The 19,923-nt window shown below is 40.8% G+C and overlaps 1 protein-coding gene across 2 annotated transcripts in view; it reads left to right on the forward strand.

The window, feature by feature from the left end:
• The first annotated feature begins 534 nt into the window (after window positions 1-534).
• The window catches only part of LOC124721277 (isoleucine--tRNA ligase, cytoplasmic), a 168,894-nt gene continuing 149,505 nt past the window's right edge, over window positions 535-19,923 (forward strand). The window contains exons 1-3 of one of the 2 annotated variants that reach the window (XM_047246162.1): window positions 535-746; window positions 14,476-14,601; window positions 18,314-18,470. In XM_047246162.1, coding sequence (XP_047102118.1) covers window positions 742-746; window positions 14,476-14,601; window positions 18,314-18,470 — 288 coding nt within the window. In that variant the 5' untranslated portion in view covers window positions 535-741. Of the gene's footprint in view, window positions 747-14,458; window positions 14,602-18,313; window positions 18,471-19,923 lie in introns of those variants that run through there. The other variant, XM_047246161.1, reaches the window with a different exon arrangement.

Below are 19,923 nucleotides of genomic sequence, written 5' to 3' on the forward strand. Positions count from 1 at the left end.
ATTCTGGAATATTTACTTCGTCTTCTTTCGTGAAGCAGTTACGGGAAACTGGTTTAGTAAGTCTGCTCTAGTGGCACCATCATCGGTAACATTTCCATCGCTCTCGTGCAGTGACGATATTGACTGTTTTTTTGCCACTGGTGTACTTTACATACGACCAGATTCGACCTGTTGTGCTGCTATTGATGAACAGTATTCCAGGGGGTGTTTTCCAACAGGATAACGCACTCCCACAAACCGCTGTTGTAACCCAACATGCTCTACAGTGTGTTGACATGTTTCCTTGGCCTGCTCGATCACCAGATCTGTCTCCAAAAGTTATTCCCCGATAGCTCGCTAACAGGCCAGAAATCGCCGACTAAGTTATCTCGAGTTTATTCTCCGGTTAGGCGTTATTTCCAATTCGTACAACGCGTTTCTCGCGCTATTTCGAGAATAGAGCTTAACCCGCTACTAACCGGAGATCATACAACTGGCGCTTAATCTGTGGTAGCCCTGACCAAAGATGTTCCGTAATTACTAATTAGTCGGAAGTGTGTACCGGTGTACCCGTGTGGCGTGTACCGGACATGTGTGATGTTTGTGGAGTAGGTGGTTGTGTACATGTGAATGTTTTGAAAATGGAAGTGTAGTTGTCAACTGACTTAAATCCCAAAGTCAGAACATTTCATTTGCGCGTCGTGTGAATGTGTAACTTTATTGGATGTAAATTGACATTCAACGATCTTTCTATTAAGCATAATGAGGTGAGGTAACACTAGTTTTATAAGTTTGACTGGCGTTGTGTAGCAAAAAACTTGTAGCTTGTTAGCCTGTAAATTAGTAGATGTCATACCAATGTACAGAGCTCACATTTGTTTCCCACAAGGAGTTAAAAGTCTCAGTGAAGTCGATTTCGTTGATTCATCACAGATTTTTAGGTAGTAATCCAGTTTGCAATCGTGCCTCATATAGTAGTCCTTTTATCATTTCACTGATAAACACTGATTAAAGAATTTTTAATGCTTCATTAAGGAAAGGAATGATACCTTATGGTTAGCATAGTATACAATATCCTTACATTGAACCAAGACAGATTGTACCTCTACAGAATTCCGTCTTTTTAAAAAGGTTTGTGATATATCTGTTTCACTGTGTGCATATATTTGAAGAACATAATGCACATTTAGTATCGTCTTTTCCTGTAATCGCCCAAAAATTATTTTACAATAGGAGTTATTTGTCATCTAAGTACAAAGAAAAAGCAGAAAAAACACACAGCATGCACCTCTGTCCTCTCCAGTCTGAGGCCTGAGTGCCTTAACAAATGCATGACCTCACTGAAGATACTTTGTGTACCATGTTTGTATATTTATGCACACTGGAAACATTTTAGTTTGCTGATAAAATGTCACTGCATTCGCCATACGCATTTGCTGGTGACTCCTACAGCATTACTATGCTGCCGTACCTCTGTTTCATCGCCAAGTATTCCCTTCTGCCTCTCTGAGGAACAGAGGCAGCATCCTCTCATTATGAGTGAGATGTTGACCATAGGTAGATGGTAGACATAATCATTATGAGCTACAGATGTTTGTCCTGTGAAAAGCTGTACATTGTGAACGTGTGTAATCGGAAATTTTGTAGTGTACTTTATTTAGGAGCCTTATTTTGAGTGCTTTTGTAGATAAACATATTTTAGTTGTCAGTTTAATCTGTTATGAAATATTATAGAATTTTAATCCCAGATAGAAAATGCTATTTTTGAGTTTTTCATTTATTTTTCTTAGTTAAATTTAATTCCAAACTGGCTCTTATCCCATAGTTATGTAGGCCTATAGAACTATTTGTGACTTCCTCACTAATATTTTCCCTGATGCAACAAATGGGTAAATGAACTAACGTGCTTCTCTAAGGATACCCATTTTTTATATGGCTTCTTACTCTGCACCTGCTTCGTTATTATTTGTATGGCCTTTTTCTACAGTCTGTAAATTATTCTCCTGCTGTATATATATATAACCCCGAGAAAAAATCCCATAGCTGAAAACTTAGTGTACATAGGGATGTTATGTCACCAAAAGGGACATCCTGTTATTCACTGATGCAAACCTAAGGGCATATGCTGATGATGATATCTCTGCCAGTACCCTTGTGTGCTGTTTCCACATATTTAAGCTGAAGCTCATGCTGTAATTTGTCTTTATGTTCAGCGTTTATGTATTACATGCTGTCCTTTTGTAAACATCCTTGATGGTTTCATTTGCCTTCTCGACTGAAGTTCTGCTGTTTCATCTATGACCCTAATGTTTCTGATATTAGCAACTTTTATTATTTGCATAATACATGGCTTTTATCATTGAATGACATTTTCAACAAACACTACCCTCCTGTATATTGTTTCGTAACTGTAATAATCACAATTTAGAAACTCTAGAATAGTATAACATTTGTGAAAATGACTAAGATATGACATTTAAAAATGTCTTTGAGGACTTTGGTAGCTGCTCAAAATTTATTAAAAATATAGTTCAAAACTACACAAATCAACACCCAAAACATTCCCTCATAGGCATGTTATAATATGTGGGTTGAATGACTTATGGCAGGCCGATATTGTAGATATGATGCAGTATTAAATATTAGTGAATCTTATTCCTCCCTACCCCTAAACATGACCCACTGACTAATACCCATCCCCAATACAGTTCCCAAGTAAAAATATTATACACAATAAATCATTTATAACTTTGGGAAAATTTGATATTGGACATTTCACTTGACCTATACAGCTCACACATAACCACAATTCTATCCAAAAGCTGGTAAAAATTTCATTTCATTTGTGTAGCCAAAGCAAAGTCCTCAATACTACAAAACCGCATCTTTCTCTGAAAGCTAGTATAGAAACTTTCACTTGATCTATATAGCTAGAGCCCTTCAGGCTGATTTGGACAGAGCGAGGGAGGAACTGAACAGGTTAAGGGGGGAGGAGGGCAAACAGCGGTGGGAAGTGGTAGCTGGGAACAGGGGCCACAGAAAAGTTTCCCAATTGGCACAACCAATAGATTTGCCTTGCTACCACAGTGAAGTATGGAAGGGGCTCCAGTAGAAGTAAATGTAGTTACGATGCAACAGAAACCAACTGTTTCAAAAAAAGTAGAAAGTAAGAGGAAAGTTCTGTTGCTAGGTAGCAGCCATGGAAGAGGTGTGGGCCAGATTTTGCAGGAAAAATTAGGTGACAGGTACCAGGTCACAAACTTTTTCAAGCCAAGTGCAAATCTTAGCCAGGTGGTAGAGGATATAGGTTCCTTGTGCAAGGGATTCACAAAGCAGGGTCACGTGATGATAGTGGGTGGAGTGGGAAACAGTATTGATAGGGATCAGGGCTACAGCATTGAGTGTGACATGGTGAAAATAGCCTCGGCAATGACCCATACCAATGTTGGGCTGGTGCCTGCTTTCGCGCGGCATGATCAGCCCCAGTTGAACCGCTCTGTCAGGAGGGTAAATATGGAGTTGGATCAGTTGCGTAGGGCGGCCACTTTGTCAGACATTGGATTGGTTCCTGTCGAGGCTATTGATAGGGGGGATTTCACAAGGCATGGCCTACATCTCAATAGGAAAGGGAAGGGTAAATTGGCAGGGTTGTTAGCAAAATCCATAAGGGGGGACACTAGTACTCATGGATGTATCTCTTTTTTAGACTAATATCAGCGTCCAATGAGAAGTTCAGGCAGGCAGGTGCTAAAGAGGTCCAAAACTCACAAGATTCTCACCACAGTAAAGTAAATAATAATGTTACCATATTTAACCAAAATATTGGTGGATTAAAGAAAAAGGTAGATTCTCAGAAAAGTAAAGTAAAAAATAATGTTACCATTTTTCACCAAAATATGCCGGGATTGAAGAATAAAGTAGATGAGCTCCTGGTTTGTTTGGATGACATTGAATCTGATAATGTAATAGATGTACTATGCCTGTCTGAGCATCACATTGTGTCTGATGTGGAAAAGGTAAATATCAGTGGTTATAAACTAGCTGCACATATGAGTAGAGAATAAGGTGGGAGGAGGAGTTGCCATATATGTCAAAAGTTATCACTGTGTAGAAAGCTGAGATACAAAAAAGTTTTGTCTAGAGCAACATATAGAAGCACGTGCCTGTCAACTTAAACTGAAGGAGGGCTCTTTTATAATTGTAACAGTATATAGGTCCCCTTCAGGAAACTTTCATTTATTCCTGGAAAACTTGGATGCCTTGTTGTGCTATCTGTCAGATAGAGGAAAGCAAATTATTATTTGTGGAGACTTCAATGTTGATTCACTGAAAGAGTGTAATAGGAAGAATGACCTGGAAGTCTTGCTCGGTTCTTTGAATTTGACATCTGTCATTAATTTTCCTACTCGGGTAGTAAAGGACAGCTGGACATTGATAGATAACACTTTTATAGACCAAGATAGGTTTAAAAACATTAATTCTTGTCCTGTTGAGAATGGGCTTTCTGATCATGATGCTCAGGTAGTTACAGTATATGACATAGCTCCATTCAGTAATTCAAAACTACCCTCCAAAGTTGTGCATTCAGTTAATGACTCAACAATTAGAAATCTTCAGCAGTTAGACTGGGATGAGGTGTACAAGGAACCCGATGCTAATTTAAAATATAACTTATTTCATGATACAATTGTAAGAGAATTTGAAAACTGTTTCCCCAAGAAAGTAGTTAAATCTAATTATAAGAAACCATGCAAAAAACCGTGGCGTACTAAAGGAATAAAAATATCTTGTAATCGCAAAAGGGAACTGTATCTAACAACAAGAAAGAGTAATGACCCAGAAACAGCCAAATATTATAAAAACTACTGTTCTACATTAAGAAAGGTTATTAAAAAGTCTAGAAGCATGTGCATCATGTCTGAGATTAATACCTCTGATAACAAAATCAAAACAATTTGGAATATTATTACAAGGGAGACAGGACAACCTACTTTTACTTTTTCGTGTCCGGAGATTTGTTTCAACGCCTTTCAGCCCAATGTCGGGCCAAGTCCAATGTTTATTCACTAGTGAGAAATCTCTTGCAGGATTTAAGTCTGCTACATCCACATGAAGAACCATGCAGCGGGTGGCACTCGTCTAAAATCTGTTTAAATTTTTCTGTATGTTCGTGCGCAATTCTTTGGGATTCAGGAGATGAGAATCCAGCTGCTTTGTATATTTTCCCAAGTGGAGTGGGTTTCATGCATCCTGTTGTTAGCCTGCATGTTTCATCAAGGACTGTAGTGACTTTTTTGGCATGTGTGGATCGAGACCATACAGGGCATGCATATTCTGCCGTGGAGAAGCAAAGTGCTTGAGCAGTTGTTCGTAATACAGTCGGACTAGCTCCCCATTTACTATTCGTCAGTTTTCTTAAAATATTGTTCCTGGCAGAAACTTTTTGGCAGGTTTTTTCACAGTGATATCTGTACGTCAGTGATCTATCCAGCACGACACCAAGGTATGTTGGTTTGTCCGTATGGTCCAGTTTGTTGCTGCCATTCCAGGTGACGTTCAGCTTCCTGTTTGCCTGTTTTGTGCGGAGGTGGAAAGCGCTAACATGTGTCTTAGATGGATTGGGTTTGAGGGAGTTTTCTTTATAGTATTCAGACATTACGTGTAGCGAGCTTTCTAATTTCCCTTCTACTACCTCGAAGCTATTTCCTTGCGCTGTAATGGCCAGATCATCGGCATACAAGAAATGGGTAGTACGTTCCTGTGTTGGTTGATCATTGGTGTATAGGTTAAATAGTAGGGGGGGCAGCAGACTGCCCTGGGTGAGACCGTTCTTTTGTCGACGCCATCGGCTTTTTTTTCCATCCAGCATTACATAGAACTGTCTGTTTTGCAGCAGAGATTCAATGATTTTCGTGAACTGATGATCCTTAAATGTACAGTACAGTTTTTCCATGAGCTTTCTGTGGTTGACGGTGTCGTATGCAGAACTTAAGTCCACCAATGCTACACCTGTTATTTGTTTGTTTTCAAACCCTTCCTCTATGTGTTCTGTGAGTGCTAGGATTTGACAGGTGCATAATTTCCCGGGTCTGAATCCAGCATGTTGGGGAATGAGCTTTTGGTCTGCGATATTTGCTATGCAGTTCAGGATTATTCGTTCGTACAGTTTGTACAGATGGCACAGTAGTGCTATTGGGTGGTAGTTCTTCGGTTGACCTGCGTCTTTCCCAGGTTTTAGTAGCGCCACTACCTTTGATTTCCTCCACATCTTTGGGATCTTACACGTTTTTAAGCAATGATTAAAGAGCTGCAGGATCCATTGCTTGGCGCTAGGTCCGAGCTGTTTGATCTGTTCCACGCATATATTGTCAACTCCCACTGCTTTCCCATTTTTCATTGAGTTCATTCCATGATTAAAATCTTTCATGGTAAATGGTATTTTAAACATGCTTGACTCTTGACTCTGAATTCTGCTGATTTTTATTTTCTTACATTTCTTGTTGGGTTTTGCATTTAGTAGGAGCTGATGGGCGATTAGATTGGGTGTTACTGAAGAGCATTGTTTAGCTGTCCCAACGTCACAATTAAGTTTTTTATCAAGTTCCAAGCGACTTTGCTACTGTGGGTCATATCCATTCTTTCCAGAGTTTCGACCCATTTCCTTTGTCTTGATTCACTAATCATTTCCATTAGTGTTTCTCCACATTGGATTACTTCTTCACTAAAGGGGTCCTGTTCGTATAGCATTTCGCACTCCCTCAGGATGTTCTTTGATTCGTCAGAGAGAGCTGGGATGAAATGCTCTCTGCAGCCTCGGGGTATGTGTCTTCGAGAAATCTTTTGGAGGGTCTCTACGAAAGTTTGATAATTTTCTGGAATTGGGTGTAGATTTTCTATTTCTGCATCCAGTTCCACAGCATATTCTATCCATTTAGCTTTTTTAAAGTTGAAGCGTCTGCGGAATGGTATTTTCATTGTTCTCAAAGCAGCGTATATTTGGATTCCGATAGGTCGGTGTTGTGTTTTAGGAAGAGGTGCGTATGCAGTTTTTAAGCATCGGTCTTCCACATTTGCACTTAAAAAACAAACATCAGGGTTCTATTCGCGCTTCCAGATTTTGCTGCTGAACGAGCATGGTAACTTGGGATCATGGATCAGGGATAAGTTATTTATTTCCGCCCACTGCTCTAATTTATGTCCATTGTCGTCTGTATGTTTGTAGCCCCATGATGTGCTGTGGCAGTTGAAGTCTCCCAAGATTAACTGTGTTTTCTGGTTGTTGAAGTTTGGCGGCAAAGTCAAGTTGAACTTCTCTCCGGGCGGCTTGTATACTGACGTTACGGTGAAGGTGCTACACTTGACAGTCAGTAATTCTGTTATTGTATGTAGTTCTGTCAGTTGATATTATGGCCATCTCAGGTTTTGTAAAGACAGCGCTGCCATATTTAGGATGTGGATTTTCTATGGCTAATTTCATTCCTTCTATTTCTGGTCTTATTGCCCCTTCTTTCTTGTGTGTTTCTTGTAAACACAGTATATCCCATTTGCGCGTGCGACAAAGTTGTGATATGATGTGTTGTTTGTTTTTGGTGATACCATCTACGTTTAGGCTTGCAATCGTCAGAGTTGGCTCTGAGTAGGGCCCATTCTTTTTGCTTTTCCGGTGTTGGAAGGATTGGCCGTTGTCTTTTATTGCAACGTTTCCGGGGGACACCGGCATTATCTGACAGATGACTCTCAGTCTCTTATCTCAGATAGTGCGCTGGCTGCAGTATTTTTACTGCAGAGCTGGTGGCCATATTGGGCGCTCTTGAGCATATGCGTTTCTGCTCAGGTACGTCCATCGTCATCTGCAGTGACTCCCTGAGCAGCCTCCAGGCCATCGACCGCTGCTATACCTCTTCTCCTCTGGTGTCCTCTATTCAGGAGTCTGTTTCCGCCATTACCCGTTCTGGTCGTTTGGTGGTCTTTGTTTGGACGCCAGGTCATGTTGGCATCCCGGGGAACGAACGTGTTGACCGGCTGGCCAAAGGGGCGATCGACGCCCCAGCTTTGGAGATCGGCGTCACGGCTCGTGATCAGCAGCTGGTGTTGCGCCGTAAGGTGCTTGGGATGTGGACTGCTGAGTGGCGTGGCATGACATCCCCGAATAAACTGCGGGCTGTCAAGGAGACGACCGATGTGTGGCGCTCCTCCCTGCGGGCTTCTCGCAGGGACTCCGTCATCCTGTGTCGGCTCCGCATCGGCCATACCTACCTGACGCATGGCCATCTTTTGCGTCAGGAGGGTCCCCCCTTGTGTCGCTGTGGGTTGCCCACATTTTGTTGGAGTGTCCCCGACTGCGCACCCTCCGGCAATCTTTTAATCTCCCGGGCACTTTGCCTTTGGTTTTATGCGACGATACCTCCGTGGCTGATGACGTTTTAAATTTTATCCATGGTGGTCCTTTTTATGGTTCCATTTAGGGAGGTCCTGCACCTTTCCCTTTCTGTGTCTTTTGTCCTCGCGTCTCTCAATACTTGTTGCTGTGTTGGTGTGTCGTCGGATGGTTGACTCTTTCCCTTTTTTTGTTCTTGTGGTCAGTCAACCAGTCTCCGGCCATCTTCTTTTCTTCTGTTTCTTTCTGTCTGGTGTTCATCTGTACTCTTCTTGTCTGTAGTGTTTGTTGCTGCATTTGTGTTCTTTTAGTGCCTGGGGGGGCGTCTCCTCCCCCCTTTGGTTTTCACCTGCTCCGCAAATTTTCGGCTCGCCTGTTTTTGGAATGGGGGACTGATGACCTTCGCTGTTTAGTCCCCCTTAAACATCCCAACAACCACCATCAGATAGTGCACGCGTGGAGGCTCCTTCCTTGTCCCCCACAGGACAACCAAGAGTACAGGATGACGGCATCACCATCAAAGCGAATGGAAACTTGATAAACGACAAGCCGGAAGTCGAAAACATTTTGAATAATCATTTTTTAAATGTTTTAGAGAAAATAGGATCTAAATGTTCATTAGAAGAAGCAAGGCAGTTAATGGAAGAGGCCTTACCACACCATTTGATACAATTGAAATTCCACCCACCTCTCCTTCTGAAATTAGGAAGATAATAAACTCTCTCAAGAATGAAAGCTCACATGGAATTGATGGCATTTCCAGCAGGATAATAAAAGCTTGTTCCCAAGAAATAAGTGGGATTCTTAGCCACATATGTAATAGCTCTCTGAAGCAGGGTATTTTCCCAGATAGACTGAAGTATGCCATTGTTAAACCACTGCATAAAAAAGTGGATACGTCTGATGTAAACAGCTACCGCCCAATCTCTCTTCTGACGGCCTTATCCAAAATTCTTGAAAAAGTAATGTATTGAAGAGTAGCTTCACAACTTTATTTTTACAAAGTTTTAACAAAATGTCAGTTTGGTTTCCAGAAGGGTTTTTCAACAGAAAATGCTATATACAGTGTGTTACAAAAAGGTACGGCCAAACTTTCAGGAAACATTCCTCACACACAAAGAAAATATGTTATGTGGACATGTGTCCGGAAATGCTTACTTTCCATGTCAGAGCTCATTTTATTACTTCTCTTCAAATCACATTAATCATGGAATGGAAACACACAGCAACAGAATGTACCAGCGTGACTTCAAACACTTTCTTACAGGAAATGTTCAAAAAGTCCTCTGTTAGCGAGGATACATGCATCCACCCTCCGTCGCATGGAATCCCTGATGCGCTGATGCAGCCCTGGAGAATGGCGTATTGTATCACAGCCGTCCACAATACGAGCATGAAGAGTCTCTACATTTGGTACCGGGGTTGTGTAAACAAGAGCTTTCAAATGCCCCCATAAATGAAAGTCAAGAGGGTTGAGGTCAGGAGAGCATGGAGGCCATGGAATTGGTCCGCCTCTACCAATCCATCGGTCACCGAATCTGTTGTCGAGAAGCATACAAACACTTTGACTGAAATGTGCAGGAGCTCCATCGTGCATGAACCACATGTTGTGTCGTACTTGTAAAGACACATGTTCTAGCAGCACACGTAGAGCATCCCGTATGAAATCATGATAACATGCTCCATTGAGCGTAGGTGGAAGAACATGGGGCCCAATCAAGACATCACCAAAAATGCCAGCCCAAACGTTCACAGAAAATCTGTGTTGATGACGTGATTGCACAATTGCGTGCGGATTCTCGTCAGCCCCCACATGTTGATTGTGAAAATTTACAATTTGATCACATTGGAATGAAGCCTCATCCGTAAAGAGAACATTTGCACTGAAATGAGGACTGACACATTGTTGGATGAACCATTCGCAGAAGTGTACCCGTGGAGGCCAATCAGCTGCTGATAGTGCCTGCACACGCTGTACATGGTACGGAAACAACTGGTTCTCCCATAGCACTCTCCATACAGTGACGTGGTCAACGTTACGTTGTACAGCAGCAACTTCTTTGACGCTGACATTAGGGTTATCATCAACTGCATGAAGAATTGCCTCGTCCATTGCAGGTTTCCTCATCGTTCTAGGTCTTCCCCAGTCGCGAGTCATAGGCTGGAATGTTCTGTGCTCCCTAATAAGATGCCGATCAATTGCTTCGAACGTCTTCCTGTTGGGACACCTTCGTTCTGGAAATCGGTCTCAATACAAACGGACCGCGCCACGGCTATTGCCCCGTGCTAATCCATACATCAAATGGGCATCTGCCAACTCCGCATTTGTAAACATTGCACTGCCTGCAAAACCACGTTTGTGATGAACACTAACCTGTTGATGCTACATACTGATGTGCTTGATGCAAGTACTGTAGAGCAATGAGTTGCATGTGAACACAAGCACTGAAGTCAAAATTACCTTCCTTCAATTTGGCCATCTGGCGGTGAATCGAGGAAGTACAGTACATACTGACGAAACTAAAATGAGCTCTAACATGGAAATTAAGCGTTTCTGGACACATGTCCACGTAACATCTTTTCTTTATTTGTGTGTGAGGAATGTTTCCTGAAAGTTTGGCCATACCTTTTTGTAACACCCTGTATACTTTCACTAATGAAATATTAAATGCTCTGAGTAACCGAAAGTCACCGGTTGGGATTTTTTGTGATCTATCAAAGGCTTTTGATTGTGTAACCCATGGAATACTTCTAGATAAGCTCAAGTACTGTGGTATGAATCGAACAGTGCTCAAATGGTTTAAATCATACGTAACTGGAAGAGTGCAGAAAGTTGAAATAAACAGTTCACATAATATGCAAAAAACTGGTGATTTCTCAAACTGGGGAACAATCAATAATGGGGTGCCGCAAGGTTCGGTCCTGGGTCCTCTGCTGTTCTTAATATATATTAATGACTTGCCATTCTATATTCACGAAGATGCAAAGCTGGTACTTTTTGCCGATGATACAAGTATAGCTATCACACCCGACAGACAAGAATTAACTGGTGAAATTGTAAACAATGTTTTTCAGAAAATCATTAAGTGGTTCTCTGCAAATAAGCTCTCATTAAACTTTGACAAAAAACAGTATATTCAGTTCCACACAGTAAATGGAGTGACACCATTAATAGACTTCAATCATAAATCAGTAGCTAAGGTAGAATATTCAAAATTTCTATGTGTATGCATTGATGATGGGTTGAACTGGAAAAAACACACTGAGGATCTGCTGAAACGTTTGAGTTCAGCTACTTATGCTATTAGGGTCATTACAAATTTTGGCGATATACATCTGAGTAAATTAGCTTACCAAGCCTATTTTCATTCTCTGCTTTCGTATGGCATCATATTCTGGGGTAACTCATCATTGAGTAAAAGAGTGTTCATTGCACAAAAGTGTGTAATCAGAATAGTTGCTGGATTTCATCCAAGATCATCCTGCAAAGAGCTAGAAATCTTCACTGTAGCCTCACAATATATATATTCACTTATGAAATTTGTTATTAACAATCCAAACGAATTCAAAAGTAATAGCAGTGTACATGGCTACAGCACTAGGAGAAAGAATGATCTTCACTACTCAAGGTTAAATCTAACTTTGGCTCAGAAGGAGGTAAATTATGCTGCCACAAAAGTCTTTGGTCACTTACCTAATAGCATCAAAAGTCTGACAGATAGCCATATAGCATTTAAAAGGAAATTAAAAGAATTTCTTAGTGGCAACTCCTTCTACTCATTAGATGAATTTTTGGATATAGTGAGTGGGTAATTCCTCAACCCCCCGCCCCCCCCCCCCCCCCAAATATATATATATATATATATATATATATATATATATATATATATATATATATATATATATATATATATATAAAAAAAATAGAGGGAAACATTCCACGTGGGAAAAATATATCTAAAAAGAAAGATGATGAAACTTACCAAACAAAAGCGCTGGCAGGTCGATAGACACACAAATAAAACACAAACATACACACAAAATTCTAGCTTTCGCAACCAATGGTTGCCTCGTCAGGAAAGAGGGAAGGAGAAGGAAAGACAAAAGGATATGGGTTTTAAGGGAGAGGGTAAGGAGTCATTCCAATCCCGGGAGCGGAAATATATATATTTTTTGAGTGTCATGTAATATTTTGTCTAATGTAATATCTTGTATAGACACCTTTTATTAACCTGACACGTTCCACATCATTACGAAGTGTCGTATTCATGATCTATGGAACAAGTACTAATCTGATCTAATCTAGGATGAAGTCAAAGATAGCAAGATAGAACAACTTCACAAGTCGAGAAACTGGTATTGAAACTCCAGCTAGAAAAAACTCCTCAATACCAAAGAAAGCAAAACTCTCAGACATAATGATTATCGAAAACTTAACTTGATCAAAATAGCTAGAACAAACTCCACAATACCCACAAACCTTAATCGTTATTAACTATAATAACTAACAGCATACCATAATGTAAATCAACAAAACTATGTCACAAATGGTCAACTCAGACTTCTTGAACCAGGGACTCATCCAAACAGATCACCAAATGTTGTCATGAGTACACCACCACATATTTTTGACCATGGTGTGAAACGTGGCAACTTTGGTTAACTTCATAAATTCATCACAAACACGGCACTTGACATACGTGGCCAGCAGGCCATACAACATGAAGAACTTCATCATTGTCACCATATTGTCCCCATTGTGGTGTGCAATGACCTAGTGAATTTAATCATCATATCCATAACAACAACAAATCAAAAGTAGAAATTAGATATCAAATCATTAACAACACGGCCAACTAACAGTCCCAACGCTGACCACAAATCTTGACAAACAACACTGCAATCGTCCACTCACTCACAACCCTCGAAAGCGACTCTGTAACATTGACATTCAACACTAGTGTGTGTCACCACACACTATTAGATGCCCTTTTCAAGCAAAAGACCATTTCAAATTGCCTTGTGACCATGACTTCATGTAACCCAACACAGTTAAGTCACAAGCCACAGCCGGTGACCATTACCACAAGTTTTGGTTGACCCAAGAAAGTTCGTTTTCTTTTGTCAGTGCACTGTCTTGAACATGGTTGGAGTCACAATTTGACTCAGATCCCCAAATGCAGCAGAGTTTGTGGAACTGTTGCATTAGAGATGGATGCAGTTATTCCCTGTATCACTTGGATGAGCTGTTCCACCACAGCATGTAAGTTGGTGTTTACACACTATCACAATACCTATGCGCCTTAGACACCAATGACTTGTGGAACTCTGAAATTTTCATAGCAGTTATTCACTGTGGTGTCATTTGTCTACTTGGAATACATATTTGTTGCAAGTATTCATCAACATTTAATACATTTAGCCATTTCATAAATAGTGCTCATCTTTGATCAAAAGCCAACATCATCTTTTTCTAAGTTGGAAAATACTCTTTCTTTATCCATAAAATGTAAGTAAAATGCACACAGAAAATGTATCAATCACATTGACAATGTGTCATACATCATGAGCCACATGTTACTGTCGTAGCTAATAATGTAAATATACAATTGTGTCAGTTTAAAATAGCAGTAAATGAACATTGTACTTAATTAACAGAGAAGTTGCTACAGTGAAAGAAGCTACTATTTTAGAGCTGTATATTAATCATTTTCATCAGTTCAGTTTTTGATTTAGTGTCTGTATGTCTCAGAAGAAAAGCTAGCAATGTAAGCTGAAAGCACACGGATGGTGGGGGGGCTTCAGAGTTGTAGTTGGCAGAGTCTGCATTACTGTACTAGTGTGATGAGTAAACTAAGTATTATAAATAAAGGCACACAAACATTTTAGTATCTCATCACAAACTGAAAAGTGTAACTAGAAAAGCAGTAGCTTTATTTAATTGCAAATTGCACCTGTCCTGTGAGTTGTGACTATTGCACATGTCACAAATGTCGTAAGTTGCCTGTCTTTAATGCTAGCCTGTTATTAATGTCTACAGTAAAACATTGGAAAACAATGTCACTTTTTGAAAATTTTTTATTTGCTTTCATTATGATTTATATGCTTTCACTTTCCAGTGACGAAACTCTGGTAATTGTGCCTGAGACTATTAATTTTCCTGCTGAAGAGGAAATTGTCTTAGCATTCTGGAAAGACAAAAATGTTTTCAAGAATTGTTTGATACAGTCAAAGGGAAAGCCAAGGTAAGTGAGCTATGTGCAGAAATAGTTATAAATGGCATTAGAAAAGTTGTGTTAACACAGACATATGTGTTACTTTCTCTTAATCTTTCACACATTATATGTCTCTCCACATTTAATTTTAAAAAAAGTTTAGTATGTCTTTTCTGACAGCACTGTACATTCACCATCCTATATCTGCAGGTTGTCATTATCCATAGAAACATATCTTTTCATTTACGTCAGGGATAAAGAAAGTAAATTATGCATGTCATCCCACGCTAAAACCATTTTGCAACAAGTGGTGCATTGTCAGAGGAAAGTACATGTTCCAAGTTTCATGTATTGCTGTGAGAAAGATAAAGGGTGCATCACAATATGCAACTAAAATGGTGCAGCAACTGTAAACATACTCCAAAGTTGAAGTGATCTGGACAGTACAATTCTTGTGAGGAAAACATCTAAATTGCACACAGATTCATAGTGATATCCTGACGGTATGTTGACCAACTGCAAAGTTGCATCCAGTCCTAGTGAAATGGTGTCAACAATTTGACCAAGTCCACATAAACATGAGTGATGCTGATCACAAAGGAAGATATTACATCATTCGGTTTCCATCTTTTTGGCAATCTAAAATATCATTGAGTTGGGGGGGGGGGGGGGATGGACAGATATTCAAATTAAGAGTACGTTCACATAACAGTTCTTGGATGGCTTGATGACCAATGAGTGGATTTCTATCATTGAGGAATTAAACAACTGTTTAAACTTCCAGATTGTTATTTACAGAGAGTTGGTGACTACATTGAAAAATAGGTCATGATCTGTGTTACTCTGAAGTGTACTGCACCACTAAAAAAAAAGAAAAAAAAACTTGGTCTGCCATAATAATTTTTAACCTACGTTTTGAAGTCCCTTCTTAGTTCTCAAAGTTTGTCAAGGAGTGTTGGACAGCTTTACAGCTACAGACTGCAGCTCTTAGCTTGGTGAAATACACTCATGCTCATAAATTAAGGATAATTGCAGAATGTGCCGCCACACAACGTGGCACTACAAGAAACTGGTGCTAATAGCCTAGGCACACAGGGAACACACACGACACGGATCTGTAAGTCCACGGTATTGGTGATATGTTGAGAAAACTGTCCTGAAACACGTGCTACAAAATGCCACTGTTTTCTGCACATGTACCCCGACATCAATATGGGATACGATGAGCATGCACACATACACAGGCCGCACAATGGATTGGCATACTCTGGGTCAGGTGGTCGAGCAGCTGCTGGGGTATAGCCTCCCATTCTTGCACCAGTGCCTGTCGTAGCTCCTGAAGTGTCGTAGGGGTTTGAAGATGTGCAGCAGTACGTCGACCGAGAGTATCCCAGACGTGCTCAATGGGGTTTAAATCTGGAGAACAGGCAGGCCACTCCATTGACCTGATATCTTCTGTTTCTAGGTACTCTTCCATGATTGCAGCTTGGTGGGGCTGTGCATTATCATCCATCAGGATGAAGGTGGGACCCACTGCACCCCTGAAAAGGCTGCCATACTGGTGCAAAATGACGTCCTGGTACACCTGACCTGTTACAGTTCCTCTGTCAAAGACATGCAGGGGTGTACGTGCACCAATCATAATCCCATCCCACACCATCAAACCACAACCACCATACAGGTCCCTTTCAAGCACATTAAGGGGTTGGTATCTGGTTCCTGGTTCACAGCAGATGAAAACCCGACCAGAATCACAGTTCAGACTATACCTGGACTTGTCCGTGAACATAACCTGGGACCACTGTTCCAATGACCATGTACTGTGTTCTTGACACCAGGCTGTACGGGCTCTCCTGTGACCAGGAGTCAGTGGAATGCACATTGCAGGTCTCCGGGCGAATAAACCATGTCTTTTCAGTCGTCTGTAGACTGTGTGTCTGGAGACAGCTATTACAGTTGCTGCAGTAAGGTCCCGAGCAAGGCTACCTGCAGTACTCTGAGGCTGTCTGCGGGCACTGATGATGATGAGATATCACTCCTCTTGTGGTGTTGTACACTGTGGACGTCTTGTACTGTAGCGCCTGGACACGTTTCCTGTCTGCTGGAATCGTTGCCATAATCTTGAGATCACACTTTGTGGCACACAGAGGGCCTGTGCTATGACCTGCTGTGTTTGACCAGCCTTCAGTCGCCCTAGTATTCTACCCCTCATAACATCATCAATATGTGTTCTTTGAGCCATTTTCAACACACAGTCACCATGAGCACGCCTGAAAACGTCTGCACACTTACTCGCTGCTCCATACTCTGACATGCACCAACGCACCTCTGCATATTTGGACTGCTGCCAGCAGTACTGTGTGACGACCGCAGGTCAAATGTACCTCATGGTCATATCCCGAGGTGATTTAAACCCGAAAACCACCCACCAGAGAGTTGTTTCATCATGTATCAGCATTGTCCTTAATTAATGAGCATGAGTGTAAGTAAACATCTCATGGCTGACTCAGAGTTATGCTGTTTGAGAGATCAACTCTCACAAAATTTGCAAAATATGTTTAGCAGTTAGAGAGAGAGAGAGAGAGAGGGGAGAGAGAGAGAGAGAGAGAGGGGACGGGGGGGGGGGGGGGGGGGGGGTACAGCAATAATCGTATAACACATTTGGTCACATTTTCATCTTTACACTTCATAAAGAAGGAGAATCTTATGTTTTGGCAAAGTGTGTTGACCTGTTTTTACCTCGTTCATAATAAAAAGAATGGGAAACAACAAAACAATGTATTTATGGTTGTAAAATCAACTACACAGCCCTGGAGAATATTCTGTCTGCCACTCAGATGAAAAGAAGTCATTCCAGTAAGTTTGAGAATAAAGCATACCCCCCCATCTGCCCTTCCCATAAAATGCTGGCTACAGCCTTTCAGCAAATGAAATAAACTTGTTCCTATACTGGGCCGCCAGCTACTGGTTTGATTGCTTTTTTGCTTTCTGATATGGATTGGTACATCCAAGTGTTATCCACAGTAACAAATTAGCACATCAGATGGTTTCTTCTTAGTACAGTCCAAACATTACAATTAATTTTGACACTAGAATTTAGTCAGAATTCAACAAACGTTGCACACATTGTGTACAAAGCTTTCTCACACTTAATTCTCCATGTGAAATGTACTGTACCATTCTCTTTCTTCAGATATAATTATGGCATTAGCTATTTATACACCTTTTAATCGCGAGTTGTCCAGGACTGTATTGTGCGTTGTTTTGATGTTCTCATTTCTAGGTGCAAATATGGGATGTCCTTCACACAGATTGTCTTGAAGAGAACTATGGGCTCACTAGAATTTGCCCACCCATTTCTTAACTGTTGAAAATGGATAAAGATAATTTTGGAAAAGTGCAGTATTTCTGTTTGCCCTTGTGAATGAAATGTGCCAAATGTGGCAGTTTAAAAAGCTTTATAAACATAACTTTTGTGCAGAAAGTTAACATTTGAGTTATGTTGTTGTTATTACATTTAATAGTGTATCAATGTAACAAAACAAAATTTTGTTGATATCACTACCATCTCTATGCCAGACTGAGAATATTTCACCTTGTTCTTGTTCTCTACAGTACTTACTATTGTTACCAGAAAGAAAATTTGAGCATAAGATACACTAATTTTATAATTATTGATGTAAGTTTACCGATTAATAATTTCACTCTTCTGTGCTTGTTTAGCAAGTGTCTTTTTTTACAGGTTCTCATTTTATGATGGACCACCATTTGCCACAGGTCTTCCACACTATGGTCACATTCTAGCAGGGACAGTGAAAGATATAGTAACCCGTTTTATGCACCAGTGTGGTTTTCATGTTGAACGGAGGTTTGGCTGGGACTGCCATGGCTTACCTGTAGTAAGTTTACGTCTTCAACAAATGGTGACAAATAATATATTCTAACATAATTCTTGTATTCTATCATGACAAATCTGAATTCTCGCTGGAAGAAATGGACTTATGTGGCCGATACACAGTTGACAGTACTTATGGAGTGCTGCAATAGCCAACATAATGCCACCCACAAACTCCTCACATGAATGCTCCATCCAGTAGCTCTCACCAAGGCTAAGATAAATACAGCTGCACAGCCATTGATCAATCAGACTGGTATTTGCTTACATTGTGTAGTGACCCCAGCTCCAGTGTGTGTCTACTGTGTTATCGCTTTGTCTTAGTTTCTTGCGCATTGCTAGAGCTGTCATTTGTACTCAAGTGATTCGTGTGAAAAGGTTCCCAAAGTGATTATGGCTACATGACTGGGATTAACAGACTTTGAACACGTCATGGTAGTTGGATCTAGACATATGGGACATTCCATTTCAGAAATAGTTAGGGAGTTCAATATTCAAAGAATCATGGAGTCAAGTGTGTGCAGGGGGAGGGGGGGGGGCAGATTTCAGGCATTACCTCTCACCATGGACAACACAAAGGTTGAAGGCCTTCACTTAACGACTGAGACCAGCGAAGTTTATGTAGCATTGTCAGTGCTAACAGATAAACAAACTGCTCGAAATAACCACAGAAATCAATGTGGGACGTATGTTGAACATATCTGTTAGGACAGTGTCATGAAATTTAGTGTTAATGGGCTATGGCAGCAGACGATAAATGCAAGGACCTTTGCTAACACTTACAGCACCTCTCCAGGGCTCTTGACCATATTGACTCTACCCTAGATGACTGGAAAACCATCGCATGGTCAGTTGAATCATGATTTCAGTTGGTAAGAGTCATTGATAGAGTTTAAGTGCAGTGCAGACTCCATGAAACAAAGGACCCAAGTTGTCAACAAGGCATTGTGGAAGCTGGTGATGGCTCCATTATGTCGTGGGCTGTGTTTACATTAGCATTGACCGGAAATGGTTATGTTTTGCTACTTGGAGACCATTTGCAGTCATTCATAGACTCCATCTTCCCAAACAATGATGGGATTTCTGTGGATGACAATGTGCTTCATCACCAGGCCACAATCATTCGCGATTGGTTTGAAGAGCATACTGGACAATTAGAGCGAATGATTTGGCCACCCAGATAGCCCAACGTGAATCCCCTCAAACATTTATGGGACATAATCGAGAGATCAGTTCATGCACAGAATCTTGTACCAGTAACACTTTTGCAATTACAAATGGCTATGGAGGCAGTGTGGCTCAATATTTCTGCAGGAGACTTCCAACGACTTGTTGAGTCCATGTCACTTAAAGTTGCAGCACAATGTCAGGCAAAAGGTGGTCTGACACAATATTAGGAGGTATCCCATCACTTTTGTCACCTCAGTGTATACATGATGATCAATGGATACAAATGT

The sequence above is a fragment of the Schistocerca piceifrons genome, chromosome X (assembly GCF_021461385.2).
Source record: "Schistocerca piceifrons isolate TAMUIC-IGC-003096 chromosome X, iqSchPice1.1, whole genome shotgun sequence".
Classification (NCBI taxonomy): Eukaryota; Metazoa; Arthropoda; class Insecta; order Orthoptera; family Acrididae; genus Schistocerca; species Schistocerca piceifrons.